Source organism: Osmia bicornis, chromosome 2, assembly GCF_907164935.1.
Source record: "Osmia bicornis bicornis chromosome 2, iOsmBic2.1, whole genome shotgun sequence".
Lineage (NCBI taxonomy): Eukaryota > Metazoa > Arthropoda > Insecta > Hymenoptera > Megachilidae > Osmia > Osmia bicornis.
In genome coordinates this window covers 2,406,176-2,430,472 of record NC_060217.1, presented here as the reverse complement: position 1 = coordinate 2,430,472, position 24,297 = coordinate 2,406,176, and the positions used below count along the sequence as shown (strand labels likewise).

Genomic DNA, 24,297 nt, shown 5'->3' with positions numbered 1-24,297 from the left:
ATCACCTCGTATCTTCTTTTTCTATTTCAATATTATTATATTAAATTTCTTTTTGCTTTGCTTTAATATTGCGTACAGAAGTTTCATATTTTTTTAATAATTTGAAAATTAGAAAAAATAAGATTTGAAATATGTCGTTAATTAAAAAATTGATGAAACAGGATTTTCGTATCTATAGTATCTTAAATAAGACAACAATAAGAAATTAAAACGGTAGATAACAATTCATAATATGGAGAAATGGTAAATAGTATCACTGTAAGACATTTTATTAGAATATATACACGATCTATTTACACTACGTAAGATTTTTTAAAGATTTCCGAAGACATTTATATTAAATTATTATTATCATGTTTCTAATACTAGTATTGTTTTATTATGAAAACTTAAAGTATTAAATCTACATTCGTATACCACGATTACAAATAGAGTAAAACATGCTGTCTGTAATCTAGTGAAATTTTAATTAAATTAAATAACGAAGTTTAATTTAATGACATTTTGTATAAATATGAAATTAACGAACAAAAATGAGTTCTTATAAGGTACATTAATGAATAGATTTATTTTAAAAGAAATAACGAAATATAAATCTGCTATAAAATCAGTCTCTAAAGAGAGCATAATACTAGCGTCTTATAATTTAATTAGTTTTTTCAAATATCAATAAATATGAGTAGTATAACGCGTTCATAATTCCGTTAAGTATTGTAACACAAACTTTTATGTAATTAGTAGCAGTATAAGTATACATAGCTACTGAACATAAATGCTACAGTTAAGGTTGTACTGAACAGCATAATATTACGTACGTTAGGTACGAGATTAATCTTCATGATCTATATACTATTCGTTTAATATTCTGTTATATGCATTATTGATTTTAAATCCAGTTATTTAAGCACTGCAATCCTGTAAAATATAGTTCAATGGTCCGTACATTTATTAAATATATACAAATTTTATAACTAATCAGTTTCCTATGAAAATATCAATTTCCTATATAAAGAAAATCATCATTTTTAAACTACAGAATTAATGATAAACTTTTCACTCTTACCTAATAAATGTTAATACAGATTGATTCATGTTGGACTCGGTTGACTGCTTGTTGTTCTACATTGTGCTTCAGATGCTCGTAATTTCTCGACCCTGTTCAATGGATCCATTAGACTTTTTTCCTCAGAAGCAGCAGATTCAGCTGTTTCTGTAATAAATAAAAAATGGATGTTATGTAAAATCTATGATAAACGTATTTTGAATACTTACCTGTTGAGTATTGATTATTAGTTTGTGATATAAGATTTTGATTCTTTCGTGCTTGATCAATATCTCTTAAACCTTGTTCAATAAAATCTTGGAAAAACTGATGAGATTTTAATAGGAAAGGCTGCACATCCGCTTCAGGATATTGAAGTTTAAAATCATATAACTGCATTAAACCCTATAAAATTCATTAAACACTCTATAAAGCATATCAAATTAAATAACATTTAAAATGAAATATAATTGTTCATACTTCTTGTGTATGTTCCTTAGAACCAATCTTTTTAAATATTGCAGACAATTGTTGATGAGTAAACTTCGACAAATGCTCCTGAGATTTACCAGTATTACTAAGTTTTATACTTGTTTTAGGGTTGCTATTAATTTCATCTGGTTTAAAGGTCTGTTAAATTGTATTATCGATGAATTAGACATTTATTTCTTAAGATCTAATACCATAGAAATATTTAGCCAAAACTAACCGCAATTAGCCTTATAAGATAAGAATGCAATTCCGATTCATTTGTATTATTTATTCGAGTTAGGTGACTGAGTATTGTGCTACCTTTCACGCGAGTCATACTATGAAGAATTGTTTTAATCGTTCGCAATGGTGTATCAGATTTGCGTTTCTTCCACCATACACTTGGATAATCCTGTAAAATATGATCCATAAATACCTTATTTATTGAAAATAATGTCCAGAAATGTATATGACAAGAGACATACTTTAAGGAAACGGTGCACTTCTAAAAGAATGGTATCGTAATCTAAATCTGCAGCCCAATTAGGGATCGTTTTTACTATTTTCCATAAACATTTCATAACCAATTCTTCGTATTTTGAAGGAGCAGTAGATTCAGCACATCCATGAAGTAATTTTATTAAAACACTGAAAATATATTATATATTAGTAACTTATTTCCAATGTAATATTAGTGCAAAAGATTTGGAATTTTACCATATAATAGTAGTATGATTCGAATTGTCTATTATTTTGCAAACGATACTGTTAATTACACGATAGTATGCTTCTGCCTGATGTAAATGATCCAATTTGTTCTCAGCCAACAAACTGATCATTTGATCCACAAGTTCTTTCAAATGTATTAATGGAACATTTTTGCCAAGAATTCCGGTATCATAGAACTGTAAATAAATACAATTTATATAACGCTAGATTATAGTATTTTATGCACACAGACAACTGATTCTTACCGCTAATAGAACCATAAACGTATTCCTGAAACCTTTAGATATATCTGCTCCTCCTTGTTGTAAAGGATAGGTTTGTAGAAGTTTTAATTGCATGTTTATAGAACCAATAAATTTATCTTCCTTAGATTGCAAACTTAGAATTTGGTGGGACTTTATAAGCTGTAAAATAATTGAATATTACATGTACATGTACATTAATGATTTAAAAACGTATATTATAAATACGAACATTATCTATACTGTTCATTGATTGTATTGCAACTGCCAAATCCAAACTAGCCATCGCGAGAATTTTACGTTCAAGACTGTCTTCTTTACTAGCGTTTGTTGTAGTTATATGTTGCTGAGACATTGTCGCAGATTTCGACACTAACAATTTAGGAGGAGATATAGGGATCACCCTAAAAAATTACATTTATATAAATATGGCTATCACAAAGAAGAAGAATAATTACTTACGGCACTTTGGATGGATTTAATGCATTCGGTGATTCATTCAAATCATTTAGATTAACTTCCAAAAGAACAGGGTTTCTGTATTTCACAGGTGCATTTAATTCAATTCTTTGTAACAAATCCATATCTAATCCAAATGGACCTGATACTTTTGGTTGAGTTGACGTTGGAGAATTTCTAAGAATTAAGAAATTTTTAAAATTATTAATTATATACCAGAATACCATAAAATTCGTAACACGAATAGACACCCTCAATACATGTTACTATTAAACTGTTATATTTTTCTAAATCATTTTTACTAGTTTTGAGTCACAAGACTTAAAATGTATCGATTGTTTTTATAAACTTGTAGACTACCGCTGGCTAAGAAAGAGCGCATATTAACACTTAAATGACCGCATCTCAGCATTGAAAGACGAGAAATCTCGTGAGCGGTCGTTGAAGTGTTGAGAGAGGAGAATAGCAAAGAAAAGACCAAAATATACACAGTGTAATGACATTTAAAAAAATGCATACAACAAAGCTAGAAACAGAAAAAATATTTGATTTCATATTTAGATGCATCTTCTATGTACCCGCCACCTTACACAACACACTGAAAAAAAAATACACAGAAAGCACAAACGTTTTAGTATCATCTTCATAATCTGCTGGTGAGACATTTATTTCTGGTTCTATTTCTGAAGGTTGTTTATTGCTATCAGGAGACACTTGCTCTTCATCAGATGGTTTTTCTGTTATTACATTTACTGGAAGATCATTATGTGGCCTGGAGAATAATTAAAAAGCAAATTCATGCAGACATAAGTAACATAAAAAAGCAGTCAAATGTTAAATAAAAAAAATATGTTGCAACTTTATGAATTGAATGATGATATTAACAACTGAATATTAATGTTGAAAATTATAAAGTTAATTATATGATTAATATCTAACAATATTAGTACAAAAAGCATAACTTTTATATACACCTATTATTAAAAAAAAGTTAAAAGTTAAATGTAAATAAATATATATAATAAAGTACATACAATTCATTTATTTGTGGTTGAGAAGGAGGAGTAGGTTGTGGTTCAAGTATTTCTTCATTTTCTTCTTCAGATTCTGCTTTAATATCTTCATTAGAAGGAACAGGGGTTGCATTCGAAGGTGCTGAAAGTCTACTTGCAGAAGCCGATTTTGTTGGACGATTTTTAGCAGCCCTTTTAATACGTTCATCTAATAATGACTGGTCTTTCTCGGATATCTAAAATATAAATTACTTTTAAAAAAATTCCTAACTAAGTATAAATTATAAGTAATAACCACATATTACTTTTCAAATTATTACCTGGCCAATAAGTTTGTATACTCGTTCTCCTTGAAGAAAGTATGCTTGGACAATGCAATTTAATGCAGCATTTCGAACAGAATTATCACGATCTGCTATTTGCTTTGCTATTTCTTTTAAAGCTACAGATGCAGAAGGCTGGCATACAGATAGTCCATAATTTTCAATAAGTGAACCTAACTGGTCTAGACATTCTAAACAAAATATGTGTATATAATTTAGTATTATTTAATTATATTTTCTGTTTGGTTTTCCATTAGATTATGTACCTGTTCTCTGTCGGGCATTTTTAGATTTTAAACCTTCCATTACATATGAAAATAGCTTGCTTACTGGATACACCAGTGCTATTTGTTTAAATAATGCTCGAACTCCGTTACGTACTGCATCCTTTGGATCACCAATCTAAAGAAAAATTTATTATACATTTATATATAATATATGATAAAAAAAAGTATTACAAAAGAAAAGTGTTATTTACTTTAATAATAAGATATGGAATAAACGATGCCGCTTCGTTCTCCAACATATGATACTGATCTTCAATTAATAAATTAAATACCATTCGCAAGTACTCTAAACCTTTTAGTAATACTGAAGGATTGGTATCAAAGAATCGTAATGTCAACCACTTAAGAATAAGATCCAAATTAGATACCAATGCTTTACTGTTATCAGGCAGATCCTAAGATTGATAAAATTGATATTAATATTGATACAATATTAAATTCTCTATAAGAAAAGACAAACCTCGGTTAATGCCTCGATAGCTTTAAGATGATATCGAAAATCTGAATGAAACATATTTGCCAGTAAAGTTTTGTTCACATTTGCAGCAGTCATAAGTTCCTTTAGAAGTTCAACAAATTCTTCTCTAGGCGTGGTGAAGTTCCATTTTAGCACCTTTAATTTCTGTTCATCAATTACTCTTTGATGTTTCAGATTATTAATAGCTAGTAGAGGACTTGTATCCACATCATCATCCTTTTTACGTGCACTTCCAGGTTTTGAAGCAGCTTGATTTTGTTTAGGCTTTACTACTGCTTTTGAGGCTTTCATAGCTCCGGCACTCTTAACAACTTTTTGATTGCTTTCTTCCGGTGGTGGTTTCTTTGGTAAAGGTTTTATAGGTAGACTCGGTCGAGATTTATCTAATGCAGTAAGTACTACTGTTCTTGAACCAGGTTTTAGCTTTTCTGTGTTTCTAGCCATCAATTCATAGGAAAGATGAATCATGAATCCTAAAACTGCTTCTTGAGCGTACTTTCGAACATCAGAATTACGATCCTCTAAATTACTATACAAATGTGGAAGACATACGAGAAGTTCCTCTTTTGGTACTTGTTTAACAGGAATCAACGGTAGTTTTTGTGCTAACCAATTCCAAACTTCTGCTCTAAGTATCGGTGAGCCGGATTTTAATACATCTCCTATCATTTCTCCATCAAAAAATTCTTTATAACCACATTGATCTCCCCATGTGTTTATACATGATATTGCTGCTGTTCTGATCCAATTTTTACTATCACCCAAACATTGTATAAAACCAGGAAATAGAACTCGAATATGTTGTTTTGCTGGTGGACCCATTGCTATAGCTAATGCTTGACATATGCCCAAAGTCGACTGAGCTATTTTACTATTACTATCAACCAATCGTAACGCTAAACTTTGTGGTAAATCACCGATAGATCCTTTTATAAATTTCGCATCAGAAATGATGGTGTTTATTTTTTGTAAACCCTCATTTCGTACCTTATTTAAATAAAAATTTAATTATTCATAACACAAAATAATTATATTTTATTATCACAAGTAATAAAATGCTTACCTTCCAATTTTTATCTGCTAACTCGTTAAGAAGGCTCTCTGTAATTTGGTTACTAATATCAATACGAGGAATAAGGTTATTAATATCAATTTCACTATTGCTACTGGATTTTTTCTCCACTTCTACATCGTCGTCGTCGTCGTTTGCTTTATCCTTTTTATTTTTTACTCCACGGAACGGTACTGGTGGAGCTTCACCATTATGCTAAAATTAATATAATACATATCAATATATTATGATGTATTACAATTATGTATCTATATAAAATCAACAACTTATCGTAATAATGCAAAAGTTACCTTTTCACATTCTTGTTCGATTTGTTGACGCAAAGCAGGTTTCTCATTTTCAAAAAATGTAAGCAATGGTCTACCCATAAATAAATATAATGTACCTAACAATGTAATAGCTGAGGTACGAACACCAGGATTTGTTACCGCTACTGCTTTCTTAATATTTTCCATTAAAGATTTAACATTGACACTACAACATAAAAATATATTCTATTATTATTAAAATGTTTGCATAATTTGTGATTAGAAAAATTCATTACTTACACGCAACCAAATTCAGTAAGACCCCTACTCAACACTGATAATGTTTCTTGCTGAACTTTGGGATTCTTTTGATTAAAGGCAAACGCTACTATTTCATCTGCCACATATTCAAAGCTCGTTGCTTCTGCTATTGCTAACAATGTTTCTCCAGCAACTGCGCTATTTTTTGCATCTCCTAGTTTTTCTGTTATGTCCATGATACAATATTCACAAACAGTACTATAACGAAATAATATAAATATATACAAGACGTTTAAAAAAATAGAATTAAATACATAAAGAAATAGAAGCCTTACGTAGAGAATGGGAAATTTTCTGCCAAATATTTTACTATTTCTAATCGCAACTTGAGAACTTGAAAATTCGTATCTTTAAATCCCGGTTTCTTTGCTAGGGTTCGCACAATAACTTGGGTAGGAACTTCTGTTGGATCAGTTTGTTTTACAAACTGCAAAATACCACGTTATTAGTTAGTGCATTTTACAATAATTTTTATTATAATAAATAAATAAATTTCATTACCTCCATGAGTTGTTCAACTGCAGTTAAACGTGTCTTCCAGTTACTATCTACAAGACCTGAGAGGATGTCACCTGGTAATAATTGCATAGCCATTTCATCTATTTCTTCGGCACTATAATTCTTTTCTACTTGAAGTTTTGGTGCAGATGCTTTCTTTGAACCAGCTGCGAAATGCAACAGAAGTTAAATGATATTTATTACAATAATAAAGCACCACATCGAATCTTAAGATTTACCCAAGTTGGTTAAAGATGAAGAAGATGGCTTCTTAGCTGAAGTTTTCTTAGCATTACTAGTATTAGGTCTTTTTGGAACTTTAAATTCTGATTCTTTAGACTTTGCTGCTGATTCAATTTTACTTGGAGCTGTATTTGGTCTTTCTGCAGCCGCTTTTGAAGTACTAGGTATTTTTACATGTATTACCGCTTTCTCTGCACATTCTTTTATCTGATAATGAAAATTAAATATAAATTAATACAATTTATATAAATAGTAACAACTTTCATGCACAAAACTATCAATTATAAAATACTTTTGTCATTTTTAAGTTGTCAAGATCTGTAAGGAATGGCATCATCGATTTTTCACCGATTAGTTTCATTGCTGTGCCAAGAGCATCTGCAGAACAGTCTCGAACAGTTGGATCTGCAATCAATGAATACAACCATGCATTAATAAAAATATTCACTAAAAAAAATAAAAATGCATTTTAAAACATACCTGGTTCATTTAAAGTTTTCAAAAGTATAGTAGTATAAGCTTTCAATAATTTTTTATTTAAGCTTGGTGGTGGTGTACGCGAAAAACACCTTGCTAAATAAGCTGCTGTTTCTGCTTTTACTGCGGGATTTTTGTTTTCTAATGCAGCAATTGAGTCTTCTAATATAACATCAATGGAAACCTGATATATATACAAAGAAATATGTTACTATTTGTATATTATTCAAATCTGCATATTCGGATAATTTTGTTTATATTTACGCTAAGGAAAATTGCATCAGCAGCTTCTCTAAGCGCTTGTACAACAGTTTGTTTCTTTTCACGGAACTTTTCTAAAATTGATGAAAGGCATGCCGTTGCATAAGATTGAAATCGTTTCTTGAGGCCAGTTGCTAGTCCTGCTAGGCATTTTCCCGCGAGTGTAACCACTAATACATTGGTATCTTTGGAAATTACCTGTTTTTAATATTTAAAAAGTAAATAAAATATCATGTTTAATTAAATGATATAAGCAGCATATATAAATTACTAATACCTTTTTCAAAGCCCTTACTACATCTCCATAATCACCATTTGCCAATTTAGGATTCTTTACAAGAACTTCTAAAGCTTCTAAAGCTTCCTTTCGTTCTTGCCACTTTTTAGCCTCAATTTTTTCGTGAAAATCTTTTGGAAGTTTCGAAAGTATATCAACGGGCTCTAACAATTCATAGGGATCAAGTTCAGGAATAGAACCTCCATCACCATCATCTTGGCATTCTAAAATATAGAAAAGACCTTTAATTATCAGTAAAAGGGTAAAGCTTATGTGAAACGACTTCAAAACCATTACCTTCACCATTATCACTTGTAGAATCTACAATATTTGTTACTTTGGGTTTTTGAGATTTCAGAAAACGTATTGGTACCACTTTTTCCTGTTTTAAGTTATTAAACTCCGTTTCCAATTCTGTAAGTTGTACTGGTTTCAATGTATTCAATTGTTGTTTCAAAGGAGTACCTATCCATTTAAATGTTAAAAAAGATTGACATAAAATGAGTATTCAAATTAATGGCAATTATATTATAATGCAGTAATTAAAATCAATACCTGTATATTTCAACAACCATAACTTTACCCTCGTCCCTAACGATTTTATCCCGATCCTCAAGAAAACCAGGAATCTTTTTTATTAAAGGTTTTATATTAATTACTTTTGGTCCAAATTGCCTATAAAATTAAAAACGATTATAAAATATTATACAATAACTATCATTCTTCTTTATAATTACACTATTACCTCAAAGCCAATGTTAAAGTTGAAATACATGCAGCAACAATTTTTGGATTTTTTGCTTCTGTTCCTTTCAATAACTCCTCTTGAACAGCCTCGTGTTTTTCAATTTCTATATACATCAATGTTATTTGCACTGCTAAATCCTTTGTTTTAGTTTTAGGTGCAGCAATACATTTTGTCACTATTCCATTCATAACTTCACCAACAGTTCTGCAAAATAATTATATGAATAATTCTGTATACAATTTTAAAATAATATAAAGTAACACTTACTTTCCTGCCACAGCAGCATTTTCAAGAAAAGCTAATGCTGCTTCTAAACCTTTTTCTTGTGCAACAGCATTGCTATCTAATACAAACTTTTTAATAAATCCCAAAAACTTGTTCCACTCAGGAGACTTTTCATCGTCAATACATTGAAATGTGTTGACACATTCTTTATACCCATGCAAACGGGCTCTCCACAACTGCATCATATTAATATATTAAGAGAGATATTTAAAATATAACTTCTCTTGGATTAATAAAAAAAACCTAAGTTAACAGATATATTACCTTATGTACACATCGTTCTTCTAATGGTAGTTTAATATATTCAGTATCTTGTTCCATATTTCAGACCTATAAATATCATTAATTTTAATATGCTGTGAAGCTTTCTACTGTCTTCATTTCTAACACCTGATAACAAAATCTTGGGTGTAATATGGGATAATTATTACTTTTTTATGTTTCTAGTGTGATACATTATTTAAACAAATGATTTAATATTAACAGCGTCTTACAAATACATAGTAATAAAAGTAAACATTACTTTTAATTGGACAAGTAAAGAAATGTAAGGATAAAACATAATTATGTACAACACTGGATAACTATAACTTTTAACATACAAAGCATGTTCACATATTCGTCAATAATTTTATTTAACACCTATACACATTTTGTCAAATCTAATATTATCACCTGGAAATGAAGAAGCAATTATGCAAATAGGAGGAAATAATAAGAATAGAAACTATTTCTAAATTCTCAAACCCTGTAGGCAGTACATAGATAAAAAATTAACAAATTGTTAACAATTAGAATTATATACAACAAACAATCTTTCCATTAGCTAATTAAAATCATAGTTTAGGAGTACTATTTATTATAAATTTGTTACACATCGATTGCTTCAACGTTAACGGTTTACATATATAGGTGTATGTGTGTATATATATATACATATATTTAAATAAACATTAATTTATTGCTACAGATGATTTCAGTGGTTTGGACAAAGGAATATGAAAAATGTTATCAATCATAGCAAAGGAGTTTTCGAATGCCAGGATATAATAATTACAAAGAATCGTTAAAAATCCAAACCTACCTTACAAAACGAAGGTATATGAGAATATCTTTTGACAGGATAGTCAATCTTCTTAGAAAAATCCTCGATTCAATTCATTAAAATCATTCACGTAACCAGACTACAAGGCCTACGATGACCTTTTAGCAGCCGTTGAGTCTTTTACATTTAATTTTCAAATATAAATTCTGGTTGCAACCGTCAAGACTCAACGCAAACAAAAAGACAACTGTATCTTTCGAAACTACGAATTTCTGAACCCGGTCAATGTTGCAGTTCACCATTTTCATCGGTAGATGGTGCTAAAAGCGAATTTCTTTTGTTTCAGAGCTTATGCTTTGTTCTTTCTATTTGATTTTGATTTAAAATTTCTACTTATTCTTTGAATTCCTAAATTACTAATAAAATCAATAATGTTTCAAGAATAATTAAAAAATTATGCGCCAGGCGCATAAGACGCAACAAACAAGTTAATGAACTTTCTTGAAATATACATTTACCATAAAAGTTTTAATACAAGTGTATAAAAAGTATATAAATAATATGAGTATATAAAATAACGTTATATATTCCACAGAACTAATAAACTTCTAATTATATAATTATTCCTTTGTTGATGGATTTAGTTCCTGATAATGATCCTGCCCACAATCATCGTTAGCTTGTATTTTCAGTATTCTACACTTTGCTACTTACTTAAGCATAGTAGATAATAATAAAAGATTTTTTCTATTTCATATATTCGCTGCAATTAATAAAACAAAGTATAGAATAAAAATTATTCAACAAATATTTTATAAACTTATGCCATTTTGTTATTTAAAGTCTAGTTTTCTTAAAGTATCCTATCTACTGGTTTATTTTGAAGCTTATAAGTACATATATTTAAATTTGTTTCTCATATTATGTAGTTATGATGAAAGCAAGTCTAATTACGATTTTAAGAATTGCATAAGCTTAAAACATTTGTCTAATAATAACAATTAATATATTGTAACGATAATAAATCATCGATTTTAAACTCAATATATTATAATAAAAAAATTTAATTTATATAGGTATAATATTCTGATAATGTTGTTCCATTATAATTAAATGAAACGTTAAGTCCTTTTTATATTTTGATCGCTGGTTTATTACAATATAATTATAAAATAAATGAATTATTCGTTACATTTATGGATGTATTATGCACATTAAATCATAAGATGTAGGTATAAAATAATATGTAGATTGTTCTAGCAGATATACAAATAAAAAAATTTATATTAAGAATAACAATATCGATCTATCATTAGAAATACTATGTCAATGATACATTTACAAACTACAATGATACTTATAAAATAATAGAAAATTAATTGAGAACTTATTATATAAAAAAGTACAATACATCCGTTTTGCGCTGAAACATCGTAATATGTATAACATGAAATAAGTTAACATATCACTTGCTAATTTCTATGTAATTAGCACCAGCATAAACGTTTAAATTGCAGAAGTTATGTTTCACCTTTATAAGAAAGCGGCGTGAAAAATGATACATTCGTCATAAACAAATGGACATCGTATATACTTACTTTCATATAAATATTCGTAAATGTTAGTACTCTAAATCTAGTACTGCTTGGAGAATCAAATATGTTGGACATATACATATTTAAAAGTAGGTTCGGAGCAGTACCAGAAACATATTCATATATATTTTTTGAAAAGTTTATTTATCCTAAGAGATATACAAAACAAACATTTCTTTTATAACTGTTATATCCCCTATAATAACACAGAAAATTCTGTCATAATTTTCAATATCTGTTTTTATTAATTATTTCCATCGAATGGATACCTTTGTATCAGTACAATTCATTTTAACCAGCTATGTTAAAATTATGCACATCTGCAAATCAGTATTAAAATATTACAATTTCATATTTTACAGTATTCGTCTTCTAGCTCCCTCTAGAACAGGTTTTTTGCTTATATAATCGTACAATTATCTGTTACATGACAATGTGCAGGGGAGATGAAAAGCTTTTTTATGTCAAAAAGTAGTGGTTACCTGCTGAGCCAAATCAAGGTGCAAGTCAGTCTGACTATAACGAAGCCTCTTGTATATTCGTTTTGCATACCAATCTTGGCCACGAAACTTAAATCTTTGTATTACTTAGCCTGATTTTCCTTTTTGTTTGTTTGTTTTGGTATGCATCATACACAGTTGGCTCTAATCTCAATCCTTAAGATCTGTACATACTAGAATCTAGGAATGTTAATATTACAAGAAACCACAATAATTTATTATAATACAGCCTGCTGTACACCAGATGACTCGAGGCAGTACAAGAGACGCCCTATCTTACTTTTGTAAACAATGAATGGAATCACATGATTCTGAAAGGATTTAACGTATTCCATTATTTGGATAAAATGAATATGAGAGGGAGGGTGACGATGGTAAGGGCAGGGACCACTTCAATCAGCTAAAACTCAAAATTACAATTACATTTTTAATTTGTCTTTAACGACTGTCATTGATTTCGATAAGAACAAAAATTAATTCATTATTTTACATGATTATAAAAAGAGATAGAAAGAAAAATTGAGATTATAATTATAAAGATAAAATAAAATTGAAAGTTCAGTATCAGTTTTATAAAATAAACCAAATTGGTTTTAATGATTCATGTATCTATGAATTAAAGTCATTTGTTTTTCCATGTCATAGTACTTCTCATAATACCACTGCTCCACGGCTGGGTTTGTCATCCCAATTTTGATTTAGGAAAAATGTGAATTAGATACTCATTTCGATTTCAATCACTTATAAGCTATAAGGCTCAATCTCATGGTTTAGAATACATTGTTAGTGGAAACTATCACATGTTGGCGCAGATGTAGAATCGAAGTTGCATTAAAGTATATACTTATCCTAATACTTACAACTATACGACACATACTTAAATCAATTACACTCATACAAAGCAGCCCCTTGCCCCCACCTGCGACAGATTTGATTTAAAGAAATATTCTGTACAAGGATATACAATAAGTCTTCTTACACTGGCAGCGAATGAACTGAACTGATAAATATCAAACTATTTTTTGAATGATACCGCCCAACTATGGAGCCGCCGTATCCTGATTTTCTTTACGATAATTACGTTAGCTTGTAACATAGTCTGGAGACAATGTCAACAATGATTGAGCCCCTGCGCCTTCCACCTGATAGAAAGTGGGCACCATATCTTTTTTTTTTTATATTCTGCTATCCTACGCCATTTTACATGTTACTATCAATATGTTAAAATACAAATGTCACTCATACAATCTTCTCTCGCACCTTTCCATACATACAATTTTAAAATAATTATTATAATCGCGGGTATTTAATTATTATTGTAAATAATCGGGGACTGGTGATTAGTTATTTGTTTTCCTAGTAGTGTAAGTACGCTCACGCTAAGATCAATGGTACGTACAGTAGGTGAGGTATGCTTTCAGGATCAAGGACACGGGGTGATAGATGAAATTTTGTCGTGTATCCGCTATTCATCATCATCTTTATACTCTTCTTCGCTGTCACTTTTTACAGGAATCGGTTGAACTCCTACTACAGGTGCACCGTCTTTCATTTTCTTTTTGTACGCAGTCATTTCCTACAATATAACACATCAAATAATTAACATGTACAATTTATATGAATTACAATATTCTTGGTTTCAAAATTCTCACAATATGTCATTTAAGACGATAAAATCTAATATAACATACTCTTTCATATCGAGCTTTGTCCTTTTCTGCCATAGCCTCATATTTCGATTTGGTTTCAGGATCTGCATCTGACCATTTTTTACCAAGTTCCTTAGCGATATCGCCAACACCAAATTCAGGATTTAGCGACTTCACCTTTCCACGCTCGTCATTGCAAAACCAGAAGAAGGCAGATCTACAGAACAATGAAACGACATTTTCAAGAACAGTAAATTTCCAAGAAATTTAAGTTTACATACACGTTAGGTTTACTTACAGCGATCTTTTGGGAGCATTGTGATCTTTAATGTGTTTACGTTTCTTGCCTCTACCTTTGGTTTCGCCTTTCGGTGGTGTATAGTTTTGCATTTCCGTATCATATCTCTTTTTATCTTTCTCTGCCATTTCATGAAAACGTTTTTTCTCTTTGTCTGACATAGTCTATAATCACAGAGTAGATAATATTAAAATTACAAAATAAGCATCTGTTAAATTTAAAACCCATTTCTTTTTTCGTAAGAAAAGGCAGCAACTTACTAAATATTATATTCAACAAAGTTAAAAATGAATATAGTTTAAATACTGTAGAAAATTTAATATAAAAATTTGTATTCAATATTTAACAGAAAAGGAACATTTACATTAATACTGCGCAACAGTCAAATTAAACTGTGAATACTGGTGACATCCAAATATATTTTTACCATCTTTGTCGAGCCATGGCTGCTTATGGAATTAATTATTGTCGAATAAGGGAATATGGTGGTGGTAGTATATTTATATTAAACAGGATGACAAGAAGTGTGGTTTCCATAAACGGTAAGTTATGGCGGATAGAGGGTGAGACTCAGGTTTGGATGAATCGATCGATAAAAACAGAATCGAAATGTACAGACCATACAAAAATTACTGTATCCATTTTTAAAAAGGAATTTCTCTTTTTAATCTAGTGTATACTAAGAAAAAGTATGTAGAAATCTGTAAGAGAATAAAAGATACAAAAACGTTTGTATCGAACTTGTGAAAGAAAGCATTAAAATTTTGCAGCTGCTGAAATCAACATTTTGGTAATACAACGCGAGGTCAATGTCTTTAATCCTTGTAAAGACCACCTGGTCTGAAGTCTAAAAGAGGAAAGTGCAGAAAGTGTCTCTTTTAGAGGGGTAGGATGACCACCAGATGTTGATGTAGCACCTGTTCAAAATGACGTTGTTTCATATTTCCAAGTTCTTTCACTGAAAAATATACATGAATTTCTTTGTCCATCAAATAATTCACAATATAACACTTCAGATGTAATTTATAAATTAATTTCTTCTATTTTTCTTCTATCCGACTTTATTATAATATTATAGTATTAACACTAGAACAATTAAGATATTATTGGAATGTATAAATTATTAATTTATTTTTCATTCTTTATTTGACCAATTCGGTTTCAATTTAAAGATAGGTATTATTCAACATCAATTGTTCTAGTGCTACTTACAAAGGTACGGACCTTCTGAAAAATAAGAAAAATAGAAATTAAGTAATTGTAAATACTGATTGTTACATTTTTTAATCTCTAAGGAAACTAGTTGTAGTGCTGATGAAATGTCGGAATTATTTTCCTAAAGAGACTATGGTTCGCACTTACGGGGTTTCTAATAGTTTTAACTTCAAGAATCTAAGCTATACTTAACTTGTACTTAAAGTAGATTGAATTTAAGCCCGTTAAAATAAAAATTAGTTCTAATTGGAAACAATATATAATTACACGTCGTAAAACAGATGATCTTGTCCTTGAATCTCCAGTCTATTTAGATTACTATTTCAACTTAAATCATGCAAACTTTATATTGTAAATGATCTATTGGACCATTTTCAAGGTACAAGTATACTCCATCAAATATTTTTTTATCTTCATTTCCTTTCTTCTAATTATAATTTACATATTTCTTATGTATTATACAGAAAACGAACGAATCTGCTTCGTTCCTTTACAAAATAGGAACAATTTTCTTTATTTAAGTAAAATTAATGCTGAATTTTCATAATTGTAAAATGAACTTTACTATCCATTGCTGTAAAGTGTCTATCTTTTTAATTAAATTAAAATACCTAATCTTTAGCCCAGAAATACACCTATAAAAAGAATGAAGTAATTTTGTACCTTGCATGGTCATGAACCTAAGCACTTTGGAGTAATATCCCTCTAAGGATTAACGAACAAAATTCAATGAAAATTTCTCACCTTCCACCTCATTGCACATTTTTTAGAAAACTCCCTGAAAACGATCTTCTCCTCAGGGTGTTTCTTTTTGTGCTCCTGGCGACAGGTTTGCACGAAGAACGCGTATGCGGTCATCCGTCCTCTCGGCTTTGAATCTTTTCCTCTCGGCATATTGTCTCGCTGTTGTAAGCTCTGAGCGTTATTTTGCTGAAGATTATTCTGTTGCGACAATTGTTGTATCTGGTGCTGTAATCGAAGAAACATATACAATGGTTATTAAACGGTGTTACAATTAAATCAATATCATTTTATTGCTCTCTATCGAATAAATACTTGAAACAACACATATCATTTTATTTTATTTCTTATTTTGATAAAGGCCACCTTATATTTATTGATTTGCAATTTGAACAATAGTAGAGATGTGATCTGATTATATTTTATAAAAACTGAAATTCTTTTAAGTTTTTCTTGTTTCGCATTAATCTTGAGAAAATTAAATTTAGATTTAAATTCTTATATTCTGTAAGTTTTCTTGTGTTCCACATTTTAACCGGTTCTACTTAAGATAATGTACCTTGTACTGATAAAATTCTGGACACGTAAACAGCGTGTTCTTCGAACTTCACTATTTTAATTATCATTTAAAATATTTTTGCATAAACAAATGATCTTTCACAAATGCATTTATCTAAAAACAATTAATCACGTAAGGAATGTATTATGTTAGTTCAATTCATTACTAATATAACGTGCAATATATTGGTAATGATTTATTCTATTTCTAATGAAGATTCTAAGTAAAATTTCTTAAAACTAAAGTTCTCTATTTTCTAATTAATTTTCCTTTATACGTGCAAAGCGTTGCTCCGTAGACTAAGATAATGCTAGGCGCATAGGTATTGCGTGCAATTACGTATGTTATGATTCTACTTATAATAAGTGTTCATAATTCTATGCATTTAAGAAAATAAATACGCTGTAATACTTTTACATTAATTATAGATGAAAAGCCATCATTAATGACAACTACACGTTTCTATAATTCTGCAAATTTAAAATATTATTGAAATAGATCAGTTTTTTAGTATCACTTGTGAGAGATCAAAAATGTATCTTTTACTTTTTATTCCAAAATTGAAAAAAATCATGCAACAAAGGGTCAAAAGACTGAATTTATAAATAAAAAAGTATATTTCCTTGATTAATTAAAGTTTTCTATTAACTCTCAAATGGCGGACATGGGAAGAGAGTCATAATTTTAATTCAATTTTGTCTTTATATGTTATTTTCATTTTCTAAATTTTGCACTGTTCCTTTAAAAAATTATATATTTAACTTCATATTAATACCCTTGTAGATATTTTTGAAGTTTGGATCACGATTGACCCAATTATTCAAGGGTTAAATATTAGCTGCCACTAATGACCCATGTAGCATAAATTCCAAACATTGTTTAATGAGTTGGTACTTTGTATAAAAAGAAAAATGATGTAATCGCAGATTATTGAGGCAACATTATTAATCCCCCTAATTAAGACATAAATAGTTATCATATAGTACTTATAAATTAACAAGCATACTAGATCTTTATAATGAAAGATCGTATGTATTGTATAATGTGAGAATTTCACAATTCCAATTTCGTTCAATTGAAACATTAATTTCCTTCCTGCAACGATCAAAAGTCAACATGTAAATAAAATGAAGAATAAAAATTTATAGTTTGTAATATTATTTCCTCTATACATCTTAAAACAAAGATGGTGAGAAAATCAATTTTTTCTTTTCATTATTGTACACAAAATGTGTAAAACAAGATCATGTCTTCAGCATCAATTAAAATTATTTTTTAAATTGTATGATCAAATATAAATTAGCAGCCTGTCTGTTCAATACAGAGATTAGGTGAACGATCCCAGGTGTGTTAGGTTGCGTATCAAATATCCGATTTCGAAACATAGCAACTCTGAGATAATTTGATGACAGAAAAGTACCACAAAAAAGAACTTGGGATATATCAATTTAAAGCTTAAAGTCTGAAGAAAATGACTTCATACGCAGTTCACTAGTTCTCTTAATACAAAATGGCTGAGTATCAATTACAATAAACAATGAATGATATTGAAATATATAAAGTCTGGCACAATTTGATGACATAAAGGTATCACTAAATACCATTCATAGCAAATTAATTTGAAGTTCAAAGTTTACTACAAATGGTTATATACATTTTTCAATACCAAATGCCTGGTTCTTTGTTAGAATAAGTAATGAATCAAGGAATTCGCCTGTTTGTATTGTCTATTAGTAAATAATCAATTTTAAATCCCTATTATCCCAAAATGGAAATGGATGTATTATGTTATGAAGAATTGATAGATCTTGAGTTATTCGACCTTTTTTAGAACGCTCTATGTAATCAGGTATTAATAAGAAAACTAAACAATAAGAAGTATGAACTGATTGCCTGTTATCTCTTGGTAAGTATGTAGAAAGAACAAACACAAGAGCAAGATCACAAGAACAAAAATATTCTGTTTAAATATTTATACGACAGAGCAGTTGCGTAGCGATAATAAATCTACTCACAATTGTAGAATTTAATCGTGCATAATCTTTTGCAAATTAATTCGAGATTACACTCTAAAATCACTGCGTTCCATAAGTTGAAAACATTCATTTAATACATGAATAAAATTCATTAATCAGTAGTCCAATTACCTTTCATTAAAATATGTAAATTTTTGTTTAATAAATATAGAATACTTTTTTTAACTTTAAAAAGAAATTCCAATATCACAGAATTCAATTATACGTCAATTCCAATTTCCCGGAATTTAATTTATTTTAATTTATGTTCTATGTCCCATTCCACTGAAGATAATGAAATATTAAAAATTTAAGAATAATTAAATATAGTACATTATTAAATTTCCTTCTACCAATTTTCTATTTTTACTTTCCATGTGATCAATAATTGGTGAGTTTAGAATAAATATGTTAAAAAATTGAGAATATTAAAAATTGATAGTATGATTGTTTATCAATTTAAATATGAACTACCTGATTTGAATATTTTACTCTACGACAGTTACAGAACAAACGTGACAACATTTAATATTTTATAGTGAACGCAATAGTTATATATTTATGAAACTTCCGTGAGTTGGTTGAATGGTGAGATTTCATTTCACAATAAATACACGTTACGTAATGATTTTATAAATCATTTCATGATAGTTCGGAAAGTTCGAGGCAAAATTTATTACCGCATTAAATTCACGTTGGAGCATATTATCGTGTAAATAATTGCCATATCGAGAATCCTTTAGTCCAAACTATTTTATTAATTAAATCGATGTACGAACTCTTGTTTCCCGATAATGGAATGCATTAACAACAGTCATTTTTTATTATATTATAACGAACCGATATTTTCACTCTTATGATCGTAATAAGTAAAATTAATATTACAAAAATGAATTCCTAAATTACCCCAAATGCAAAATGTAATATTCAATAAAAAATAATAACTTTGAAGTATATTAAGTATTGTAACTTTACTTAGCAAACAGAAAACGATAAAAAAATATTACCTACGTACAAGTGAAAAAAGAACTCTCATTTATCTCTATCACTGTAATCTGAAATTTTTGAACTACTTTCTGACTTTCTCTCCATCTGATAGATACGGACTTTAATCTTAACTTTCATTCAGGATCCGCTTTTAATATTGCTCCAAATACGTTTTCGATGCTTCGCGATATTGAATGCTCTTTATTGGAATATCGAAGAACATGGAATTTCGAAGAAATACCTTCTCAACCGACATTCTATGTATTACAATTCTCAGGTAATAATTCCCACTGAAACAACAATTTTCAAATATACTGTCAGTTCAAATGGTGCTTTTTTGCCGCCATTAAAAAAAGGCGGTAATTTTGAACCGTTTAAAACTTATATGTTCAATATATTGAACCGTATTACAATATAGGAATCTTTTCTACAAAATCAATATTCTATTTCCCTTATAAGTAAAAAAAAGTGTTACGATTTGAAGCAAAGAGTAATTAAAAGAAACTGTATACCCAGGAGTTAGCGTATTTTCTATGGTCGCCACTTAAATAATTCATAAACTGACAATTAATCTTGCCGTTAAAAGATACGGTATAAAAGATACATAACGTTAAATCGTATCGTTAAACACGCATGGTTCCCCGCTAATTAAGGCGGAGTATAAACGAAGAAGAAATGAAAACCGTTTAAAATAAGACGGAACGCGAGATAATTATCAAACTGGTATTCAATGCGAAGAAAAAGAAAAGTAGTTTTTCTTCGATCTCAAAATGGGCAAGCTTCGATGTATCTCTTGTACAATATAATAACGTTCATCGAATAATAAATTATTAAATTAGTTTTCGCATAAGATTTTATAAAACGAGAAGTATTAAAAACTTGTTCAAAACTTGCGAATTTAATCACTAGATTTGCTACCAAACTCTCCAAGTTTAATTCAAACTTTAAATTACCAATACAAGAGGAATTGTGAGAAAATTAGAAATTCTATTTTATTTTATTTTTTAAATTTTTCTCTTGAGTTTGGACGTAATTCGTGTGTAAATAAGTATGCCGAAACTTTGAACAATCGTAAGGATGAGATGCCTCGGACAAAAGTGTAATAAAAGAACACAGTGAAACGAGTTTTCAGTTCTTCGCGATTTCTGAAAAATACGATTTCTTCTTTTACCATCTGAATATGGGAAAAGTTTGGAAATTCGATTCTTTTTACGGAAAAGAAAGATGCGTCAATTTCAGCTGCTGAACGACTTCGCTCAGAAATACTCCGACAAACTGATAAATGAATTTTAGGTTCGAAACATTTAAATATTCAAAATGAAAAATTTCCATTTTTGGATATGAACGAAAAAAAGAAGAGTAATATTTCTAAAATGTACACTTCTCCTTCAAAATATTTAAAATTGAATTTTTGTTTCCAATTAATTAAAAAATGAATTTTTTAATAAAGAAGAAAAAACAAAATACAGTTTAAAAAATAAATAATAAACCCTATATATAGACCAATATTAATGAATCTAGGAATTTCCAGAAGTTTTCAAATATTTGAAAATTAATATCGTCTGACACTAAAAATCAAAATGACTATCTATTGAAATTTCCATTTCTAATTACGAACGAGCAAATACACGCTGATCAGGGTAATCGAGAAAAAAAAAGAAGGGAACCGGCGGGGCAAGAGTCGCTGTACGAACGTACGTACGAAGAAGGCCGCACGAAACCCGGAATCAATAGCGGACAACGGTCGGTGGGGCAAGAGACGCGAGTCAGGATGAAACGCAGACGGTAGGTCGAAAGCGAGCACGATAAAATCGGTTATTAAGATTTTCTGAACGCTAACTGATTAATATCTATCCAGTACAATTAACCCAAAACATATTATGCATTAAACAGATAATAAAAAAAAAAAATTCTTGTTAAAAAAAACCATAAGTCATCCTAATAAATTAGAAGAAAAAAATTAACAAAGAAAAATAGAAATTCATGATAATAAAAGGTGGATGATCATTATGCGCATCGCTTTCTCGCGTTAGATACCTTGTAATTTCAAATTGAATACAAATATACTGGTTCTCTTTGAAACGAATTCTTTCCTTGCATAAGGTCACGCTGAATAGTGTAACGACACAGGCAAGAATACAATGATTCAAAACATCTACCTAGTGTTGATGATCGTTTAAACTTTTACAACTGAAACAGACTAAATCATGAGTTATCTTCGAGTACTAAGCGTGTCTTTTATGTGGACGCTTCCTATACCTAAGAAATTGACCATCCATGGCATGTTATCGTAATTACTGTAATTATGGTCATACATTTCTTCTCTTTCTTTTTATTTCAAACAATGAAATACTGATACTTGTTCAACTAGTCTGAACTGATTAGTCAGTGTCTTATAAAGGAAAAAAAAAAAGTGAAAAACCTTGAAACCCGGATATTTACTATGATTATCAATCTACGTATGTAATTAAGCGCATATTGAAGAAATAAAACGCTAGAAAAACGTGTGCTTGTGTTTTGGATAATTACTAATAAGACCACCAATAAATTGCTTTCAGACCGCATCTACGAAAAAAAAACTTGAATTAAAGTACGAAATGCGATAAAGCTGCAACCTTTAAAAGAAAACGCAGCATATTTCATGTTAGACTAATAAAATCTTTCGGTTATGAAGCAATGCAAAATCGATTGATAGGAAACAATAAAGACCGGAGCGAATTGATCTGTTGTGTGCAGAAAAGAATCCCGCGTAAATAGAAGTAAGCGAAAATATAGGGTGGACGAAAGAAAAATAAAATTAAGAATAAAAATTGAGAAGCAGGCAATGATGAGAAAAAAGAGGAAGCATAAAGGGGGTCGATCGTGGTCGCAACATACCGGGGACATAACGGGGGGCGTGGACGTTTGTGTGGTAATGGGCGAGAGGTGCTGCTGCTGTTGGCCCTGCAATTGCTGATGCAGGTTGTTCTGTCCGGCGTCCATAACTCCACCTGGGTACCACCACTGTACGCCAGGCGGTGGTGCGGAAGGTGTACCAGGTACACCTCCGCCTGTTCCGGGCCCCGTTCCTAATCTATAATCATAGCCTCCCCTCATGCAAGAGCCAACTGGCGTAGACGTCGAGACTGGATTCGACTGCGTGCCCGTGGTGGCTGGGTTCTGAAAGCTGGAGGCCATCTTGTAGGAGAAAAGCTGCTGGGTAGCGGCAGCGGTACTCCTAACAATATCCTGATGATGCTGTTGCTGTGCTTGCTGCTGTTGCGATAGCTGTTGTTGTTGATTCATCAGGTGTTGATGTAGATTTTGTTGTTGTTGTTGCTGCTGCTGCTGTTGCTGCTGTTGTTGCTGCTGCTGTTGCTGTTCAGCCGAAACGGTGTTTAAACCCGAAGGCCACCAGGCGGTACCACCGGAGGCATCTTCGCGGCTTCCTGGGCTCGCTGTGCCCCAGCCACCGGCTACGCGGTGGTGTTCCGACATATCGTACACGCGGACGGTCTGTCTGTCACTTCGGCCTCGTTTACCGAACGGTGCCGCCAACAAGGAAAAGAGAAGGATGCACGAAAAAATTACACGACACGCACTCATACACCACACATACGCTCCTCTGTCTCCCTCATACAGCAGGACATGCACACTCACGCACGCGAACGCTGCGCGCGCGCGAACGCACTCGCTCGCTCGCTCTCACGTAAAGGTGATCCACGCACATACACACACACGTACGGTACACGTACCCTCACACATTCATACGGGTCCTGTTCGTGGCCGTCGTATATCGCGCGACACGCACTGCACGCGCTACTGTGCCTCTCACTGTCACACCACGTTTCTGTTGTCCAGCCGGCACACTACACGATATCACTACTAGGTACTCCTGGTAGCACAAGCGACTTCATACACGTTTTTTCCACAATGTATAGAGGAGGTCCTCGTGAATACGTACGTTATACTTGGGATGCGGTCTACTCGACGCTACGTTCAACCGTTCGTTAGCTTCGTGAGTAGGTATGGCGGGTAAAGGAGGAGGGCGGGCGGGTGGGTAGGGGAGGGCGCTCTCTCTCCCCTTCTAGCTCTTTCTTTTTCCCTCTGTCTCCCCACCATCGACAGATACAGTGCGTCTCTCCGTCTCTCTTTTTCTTTTGCCGTCTCTTCTCTCTCTCTCTCTCTCCGTTCTCTTTTTCTCTCTCTCTCTCTCTCTCTCTCCCTTTTCTTCCCTCCC

At 31.0% G+C, this 24,297-nt stretch overlaps 2 protein-coding genes across 3 annotated transcripts; both read right to left on the bottom strand.

The window, feature by feature from the left end:
• Positions 1-248: 248 nt before the first annotated feature.
• LOC114874101 (protein mini spindles) lies at positions 249-10,811 on the bottom strand. 2 transcript variants are annotated; one of them, XM_029183052.2, is made up of 32 exons: positions 10,559-10,811; positions 9,739-9,804; positions 9,457-9,650; positions 9,187-9,393; positions 8,997-9,116; positions 8,739-8,914; positions 8,442-8,665; positions 8,168-8,362; positions 7,907-8,087; positions 7,719-7,831; positions 7,423-7,633; positions 7,187-7,350; positions 6,961-7,112; positions 6,665-6,883; positions 6,407-6,590; positions 6,108-6,311; positions 5,027-6,031; positions 4,758-4,961; positions 4,546-4,681; positions 4,277-4,470; positions 3,978-4,192; positions 3,572-3,715; positions 2,947-3,120; positions 2,717-2,888; positions 2,488-2,646; positions 2,231-2,418; positions 1,999-2,161; positions 1,752-1,925; positions 1,523-1,672; positions 1,273-1,447; positions 1,064-1,210; positions 249-915 (listed from the first exon to the last, which is right to left on the bottom strand). In XM_029183052.2, the coding sequence occupies exons 2-31, from the start codon at positions 9,793-9,795 to the stop codon at positions 1,089-1,091; spliced, it is 5,976 nt and encodes a 1,991-aa protein (XP_029038885.2). In that variant the 5' UTR covers positions 9,796-9,804; positions 10,559-10,811; the 3' UTR covers positions 249-915; positions 1,064-1,088. The 2 variants fall into 2 exon arrangements, with proteins under 2 accessions (XP_029038885.2, XP_029038886.2); XM_029183053.2 differs by lacking the exon at positions 3,572-3,715.
• A 1,428-nt stretch (positions 10,812-12,239) lies between these two features.
• Positions 12,240-24,015, bottom strand: LOC114874086 (high mobility group protein DSP1-like). Its single transcript, XM_029183025.2, has 5 exons — positions 22,956-24,015; positions 16,521-16,745; positions 14,562-14,725; positions 14,306-14,480; positions 12,240-14,190 (listed from the first exon to the last, which is right to left on the bottom strand). Exons 1-5 carry the CDS (start codon positions 23,661-23,663, stop codon positions 14,080-14,082), a joined length of 1,383 nt encoding a protein of 460 aa, XP_029038858.1. The 5' UTR covers positions 23,664-24,015; the 3' UTR covers positions 12,240-14,079.
• Positions 24,016-24,297: the final 282 nt, after the last annotated feature.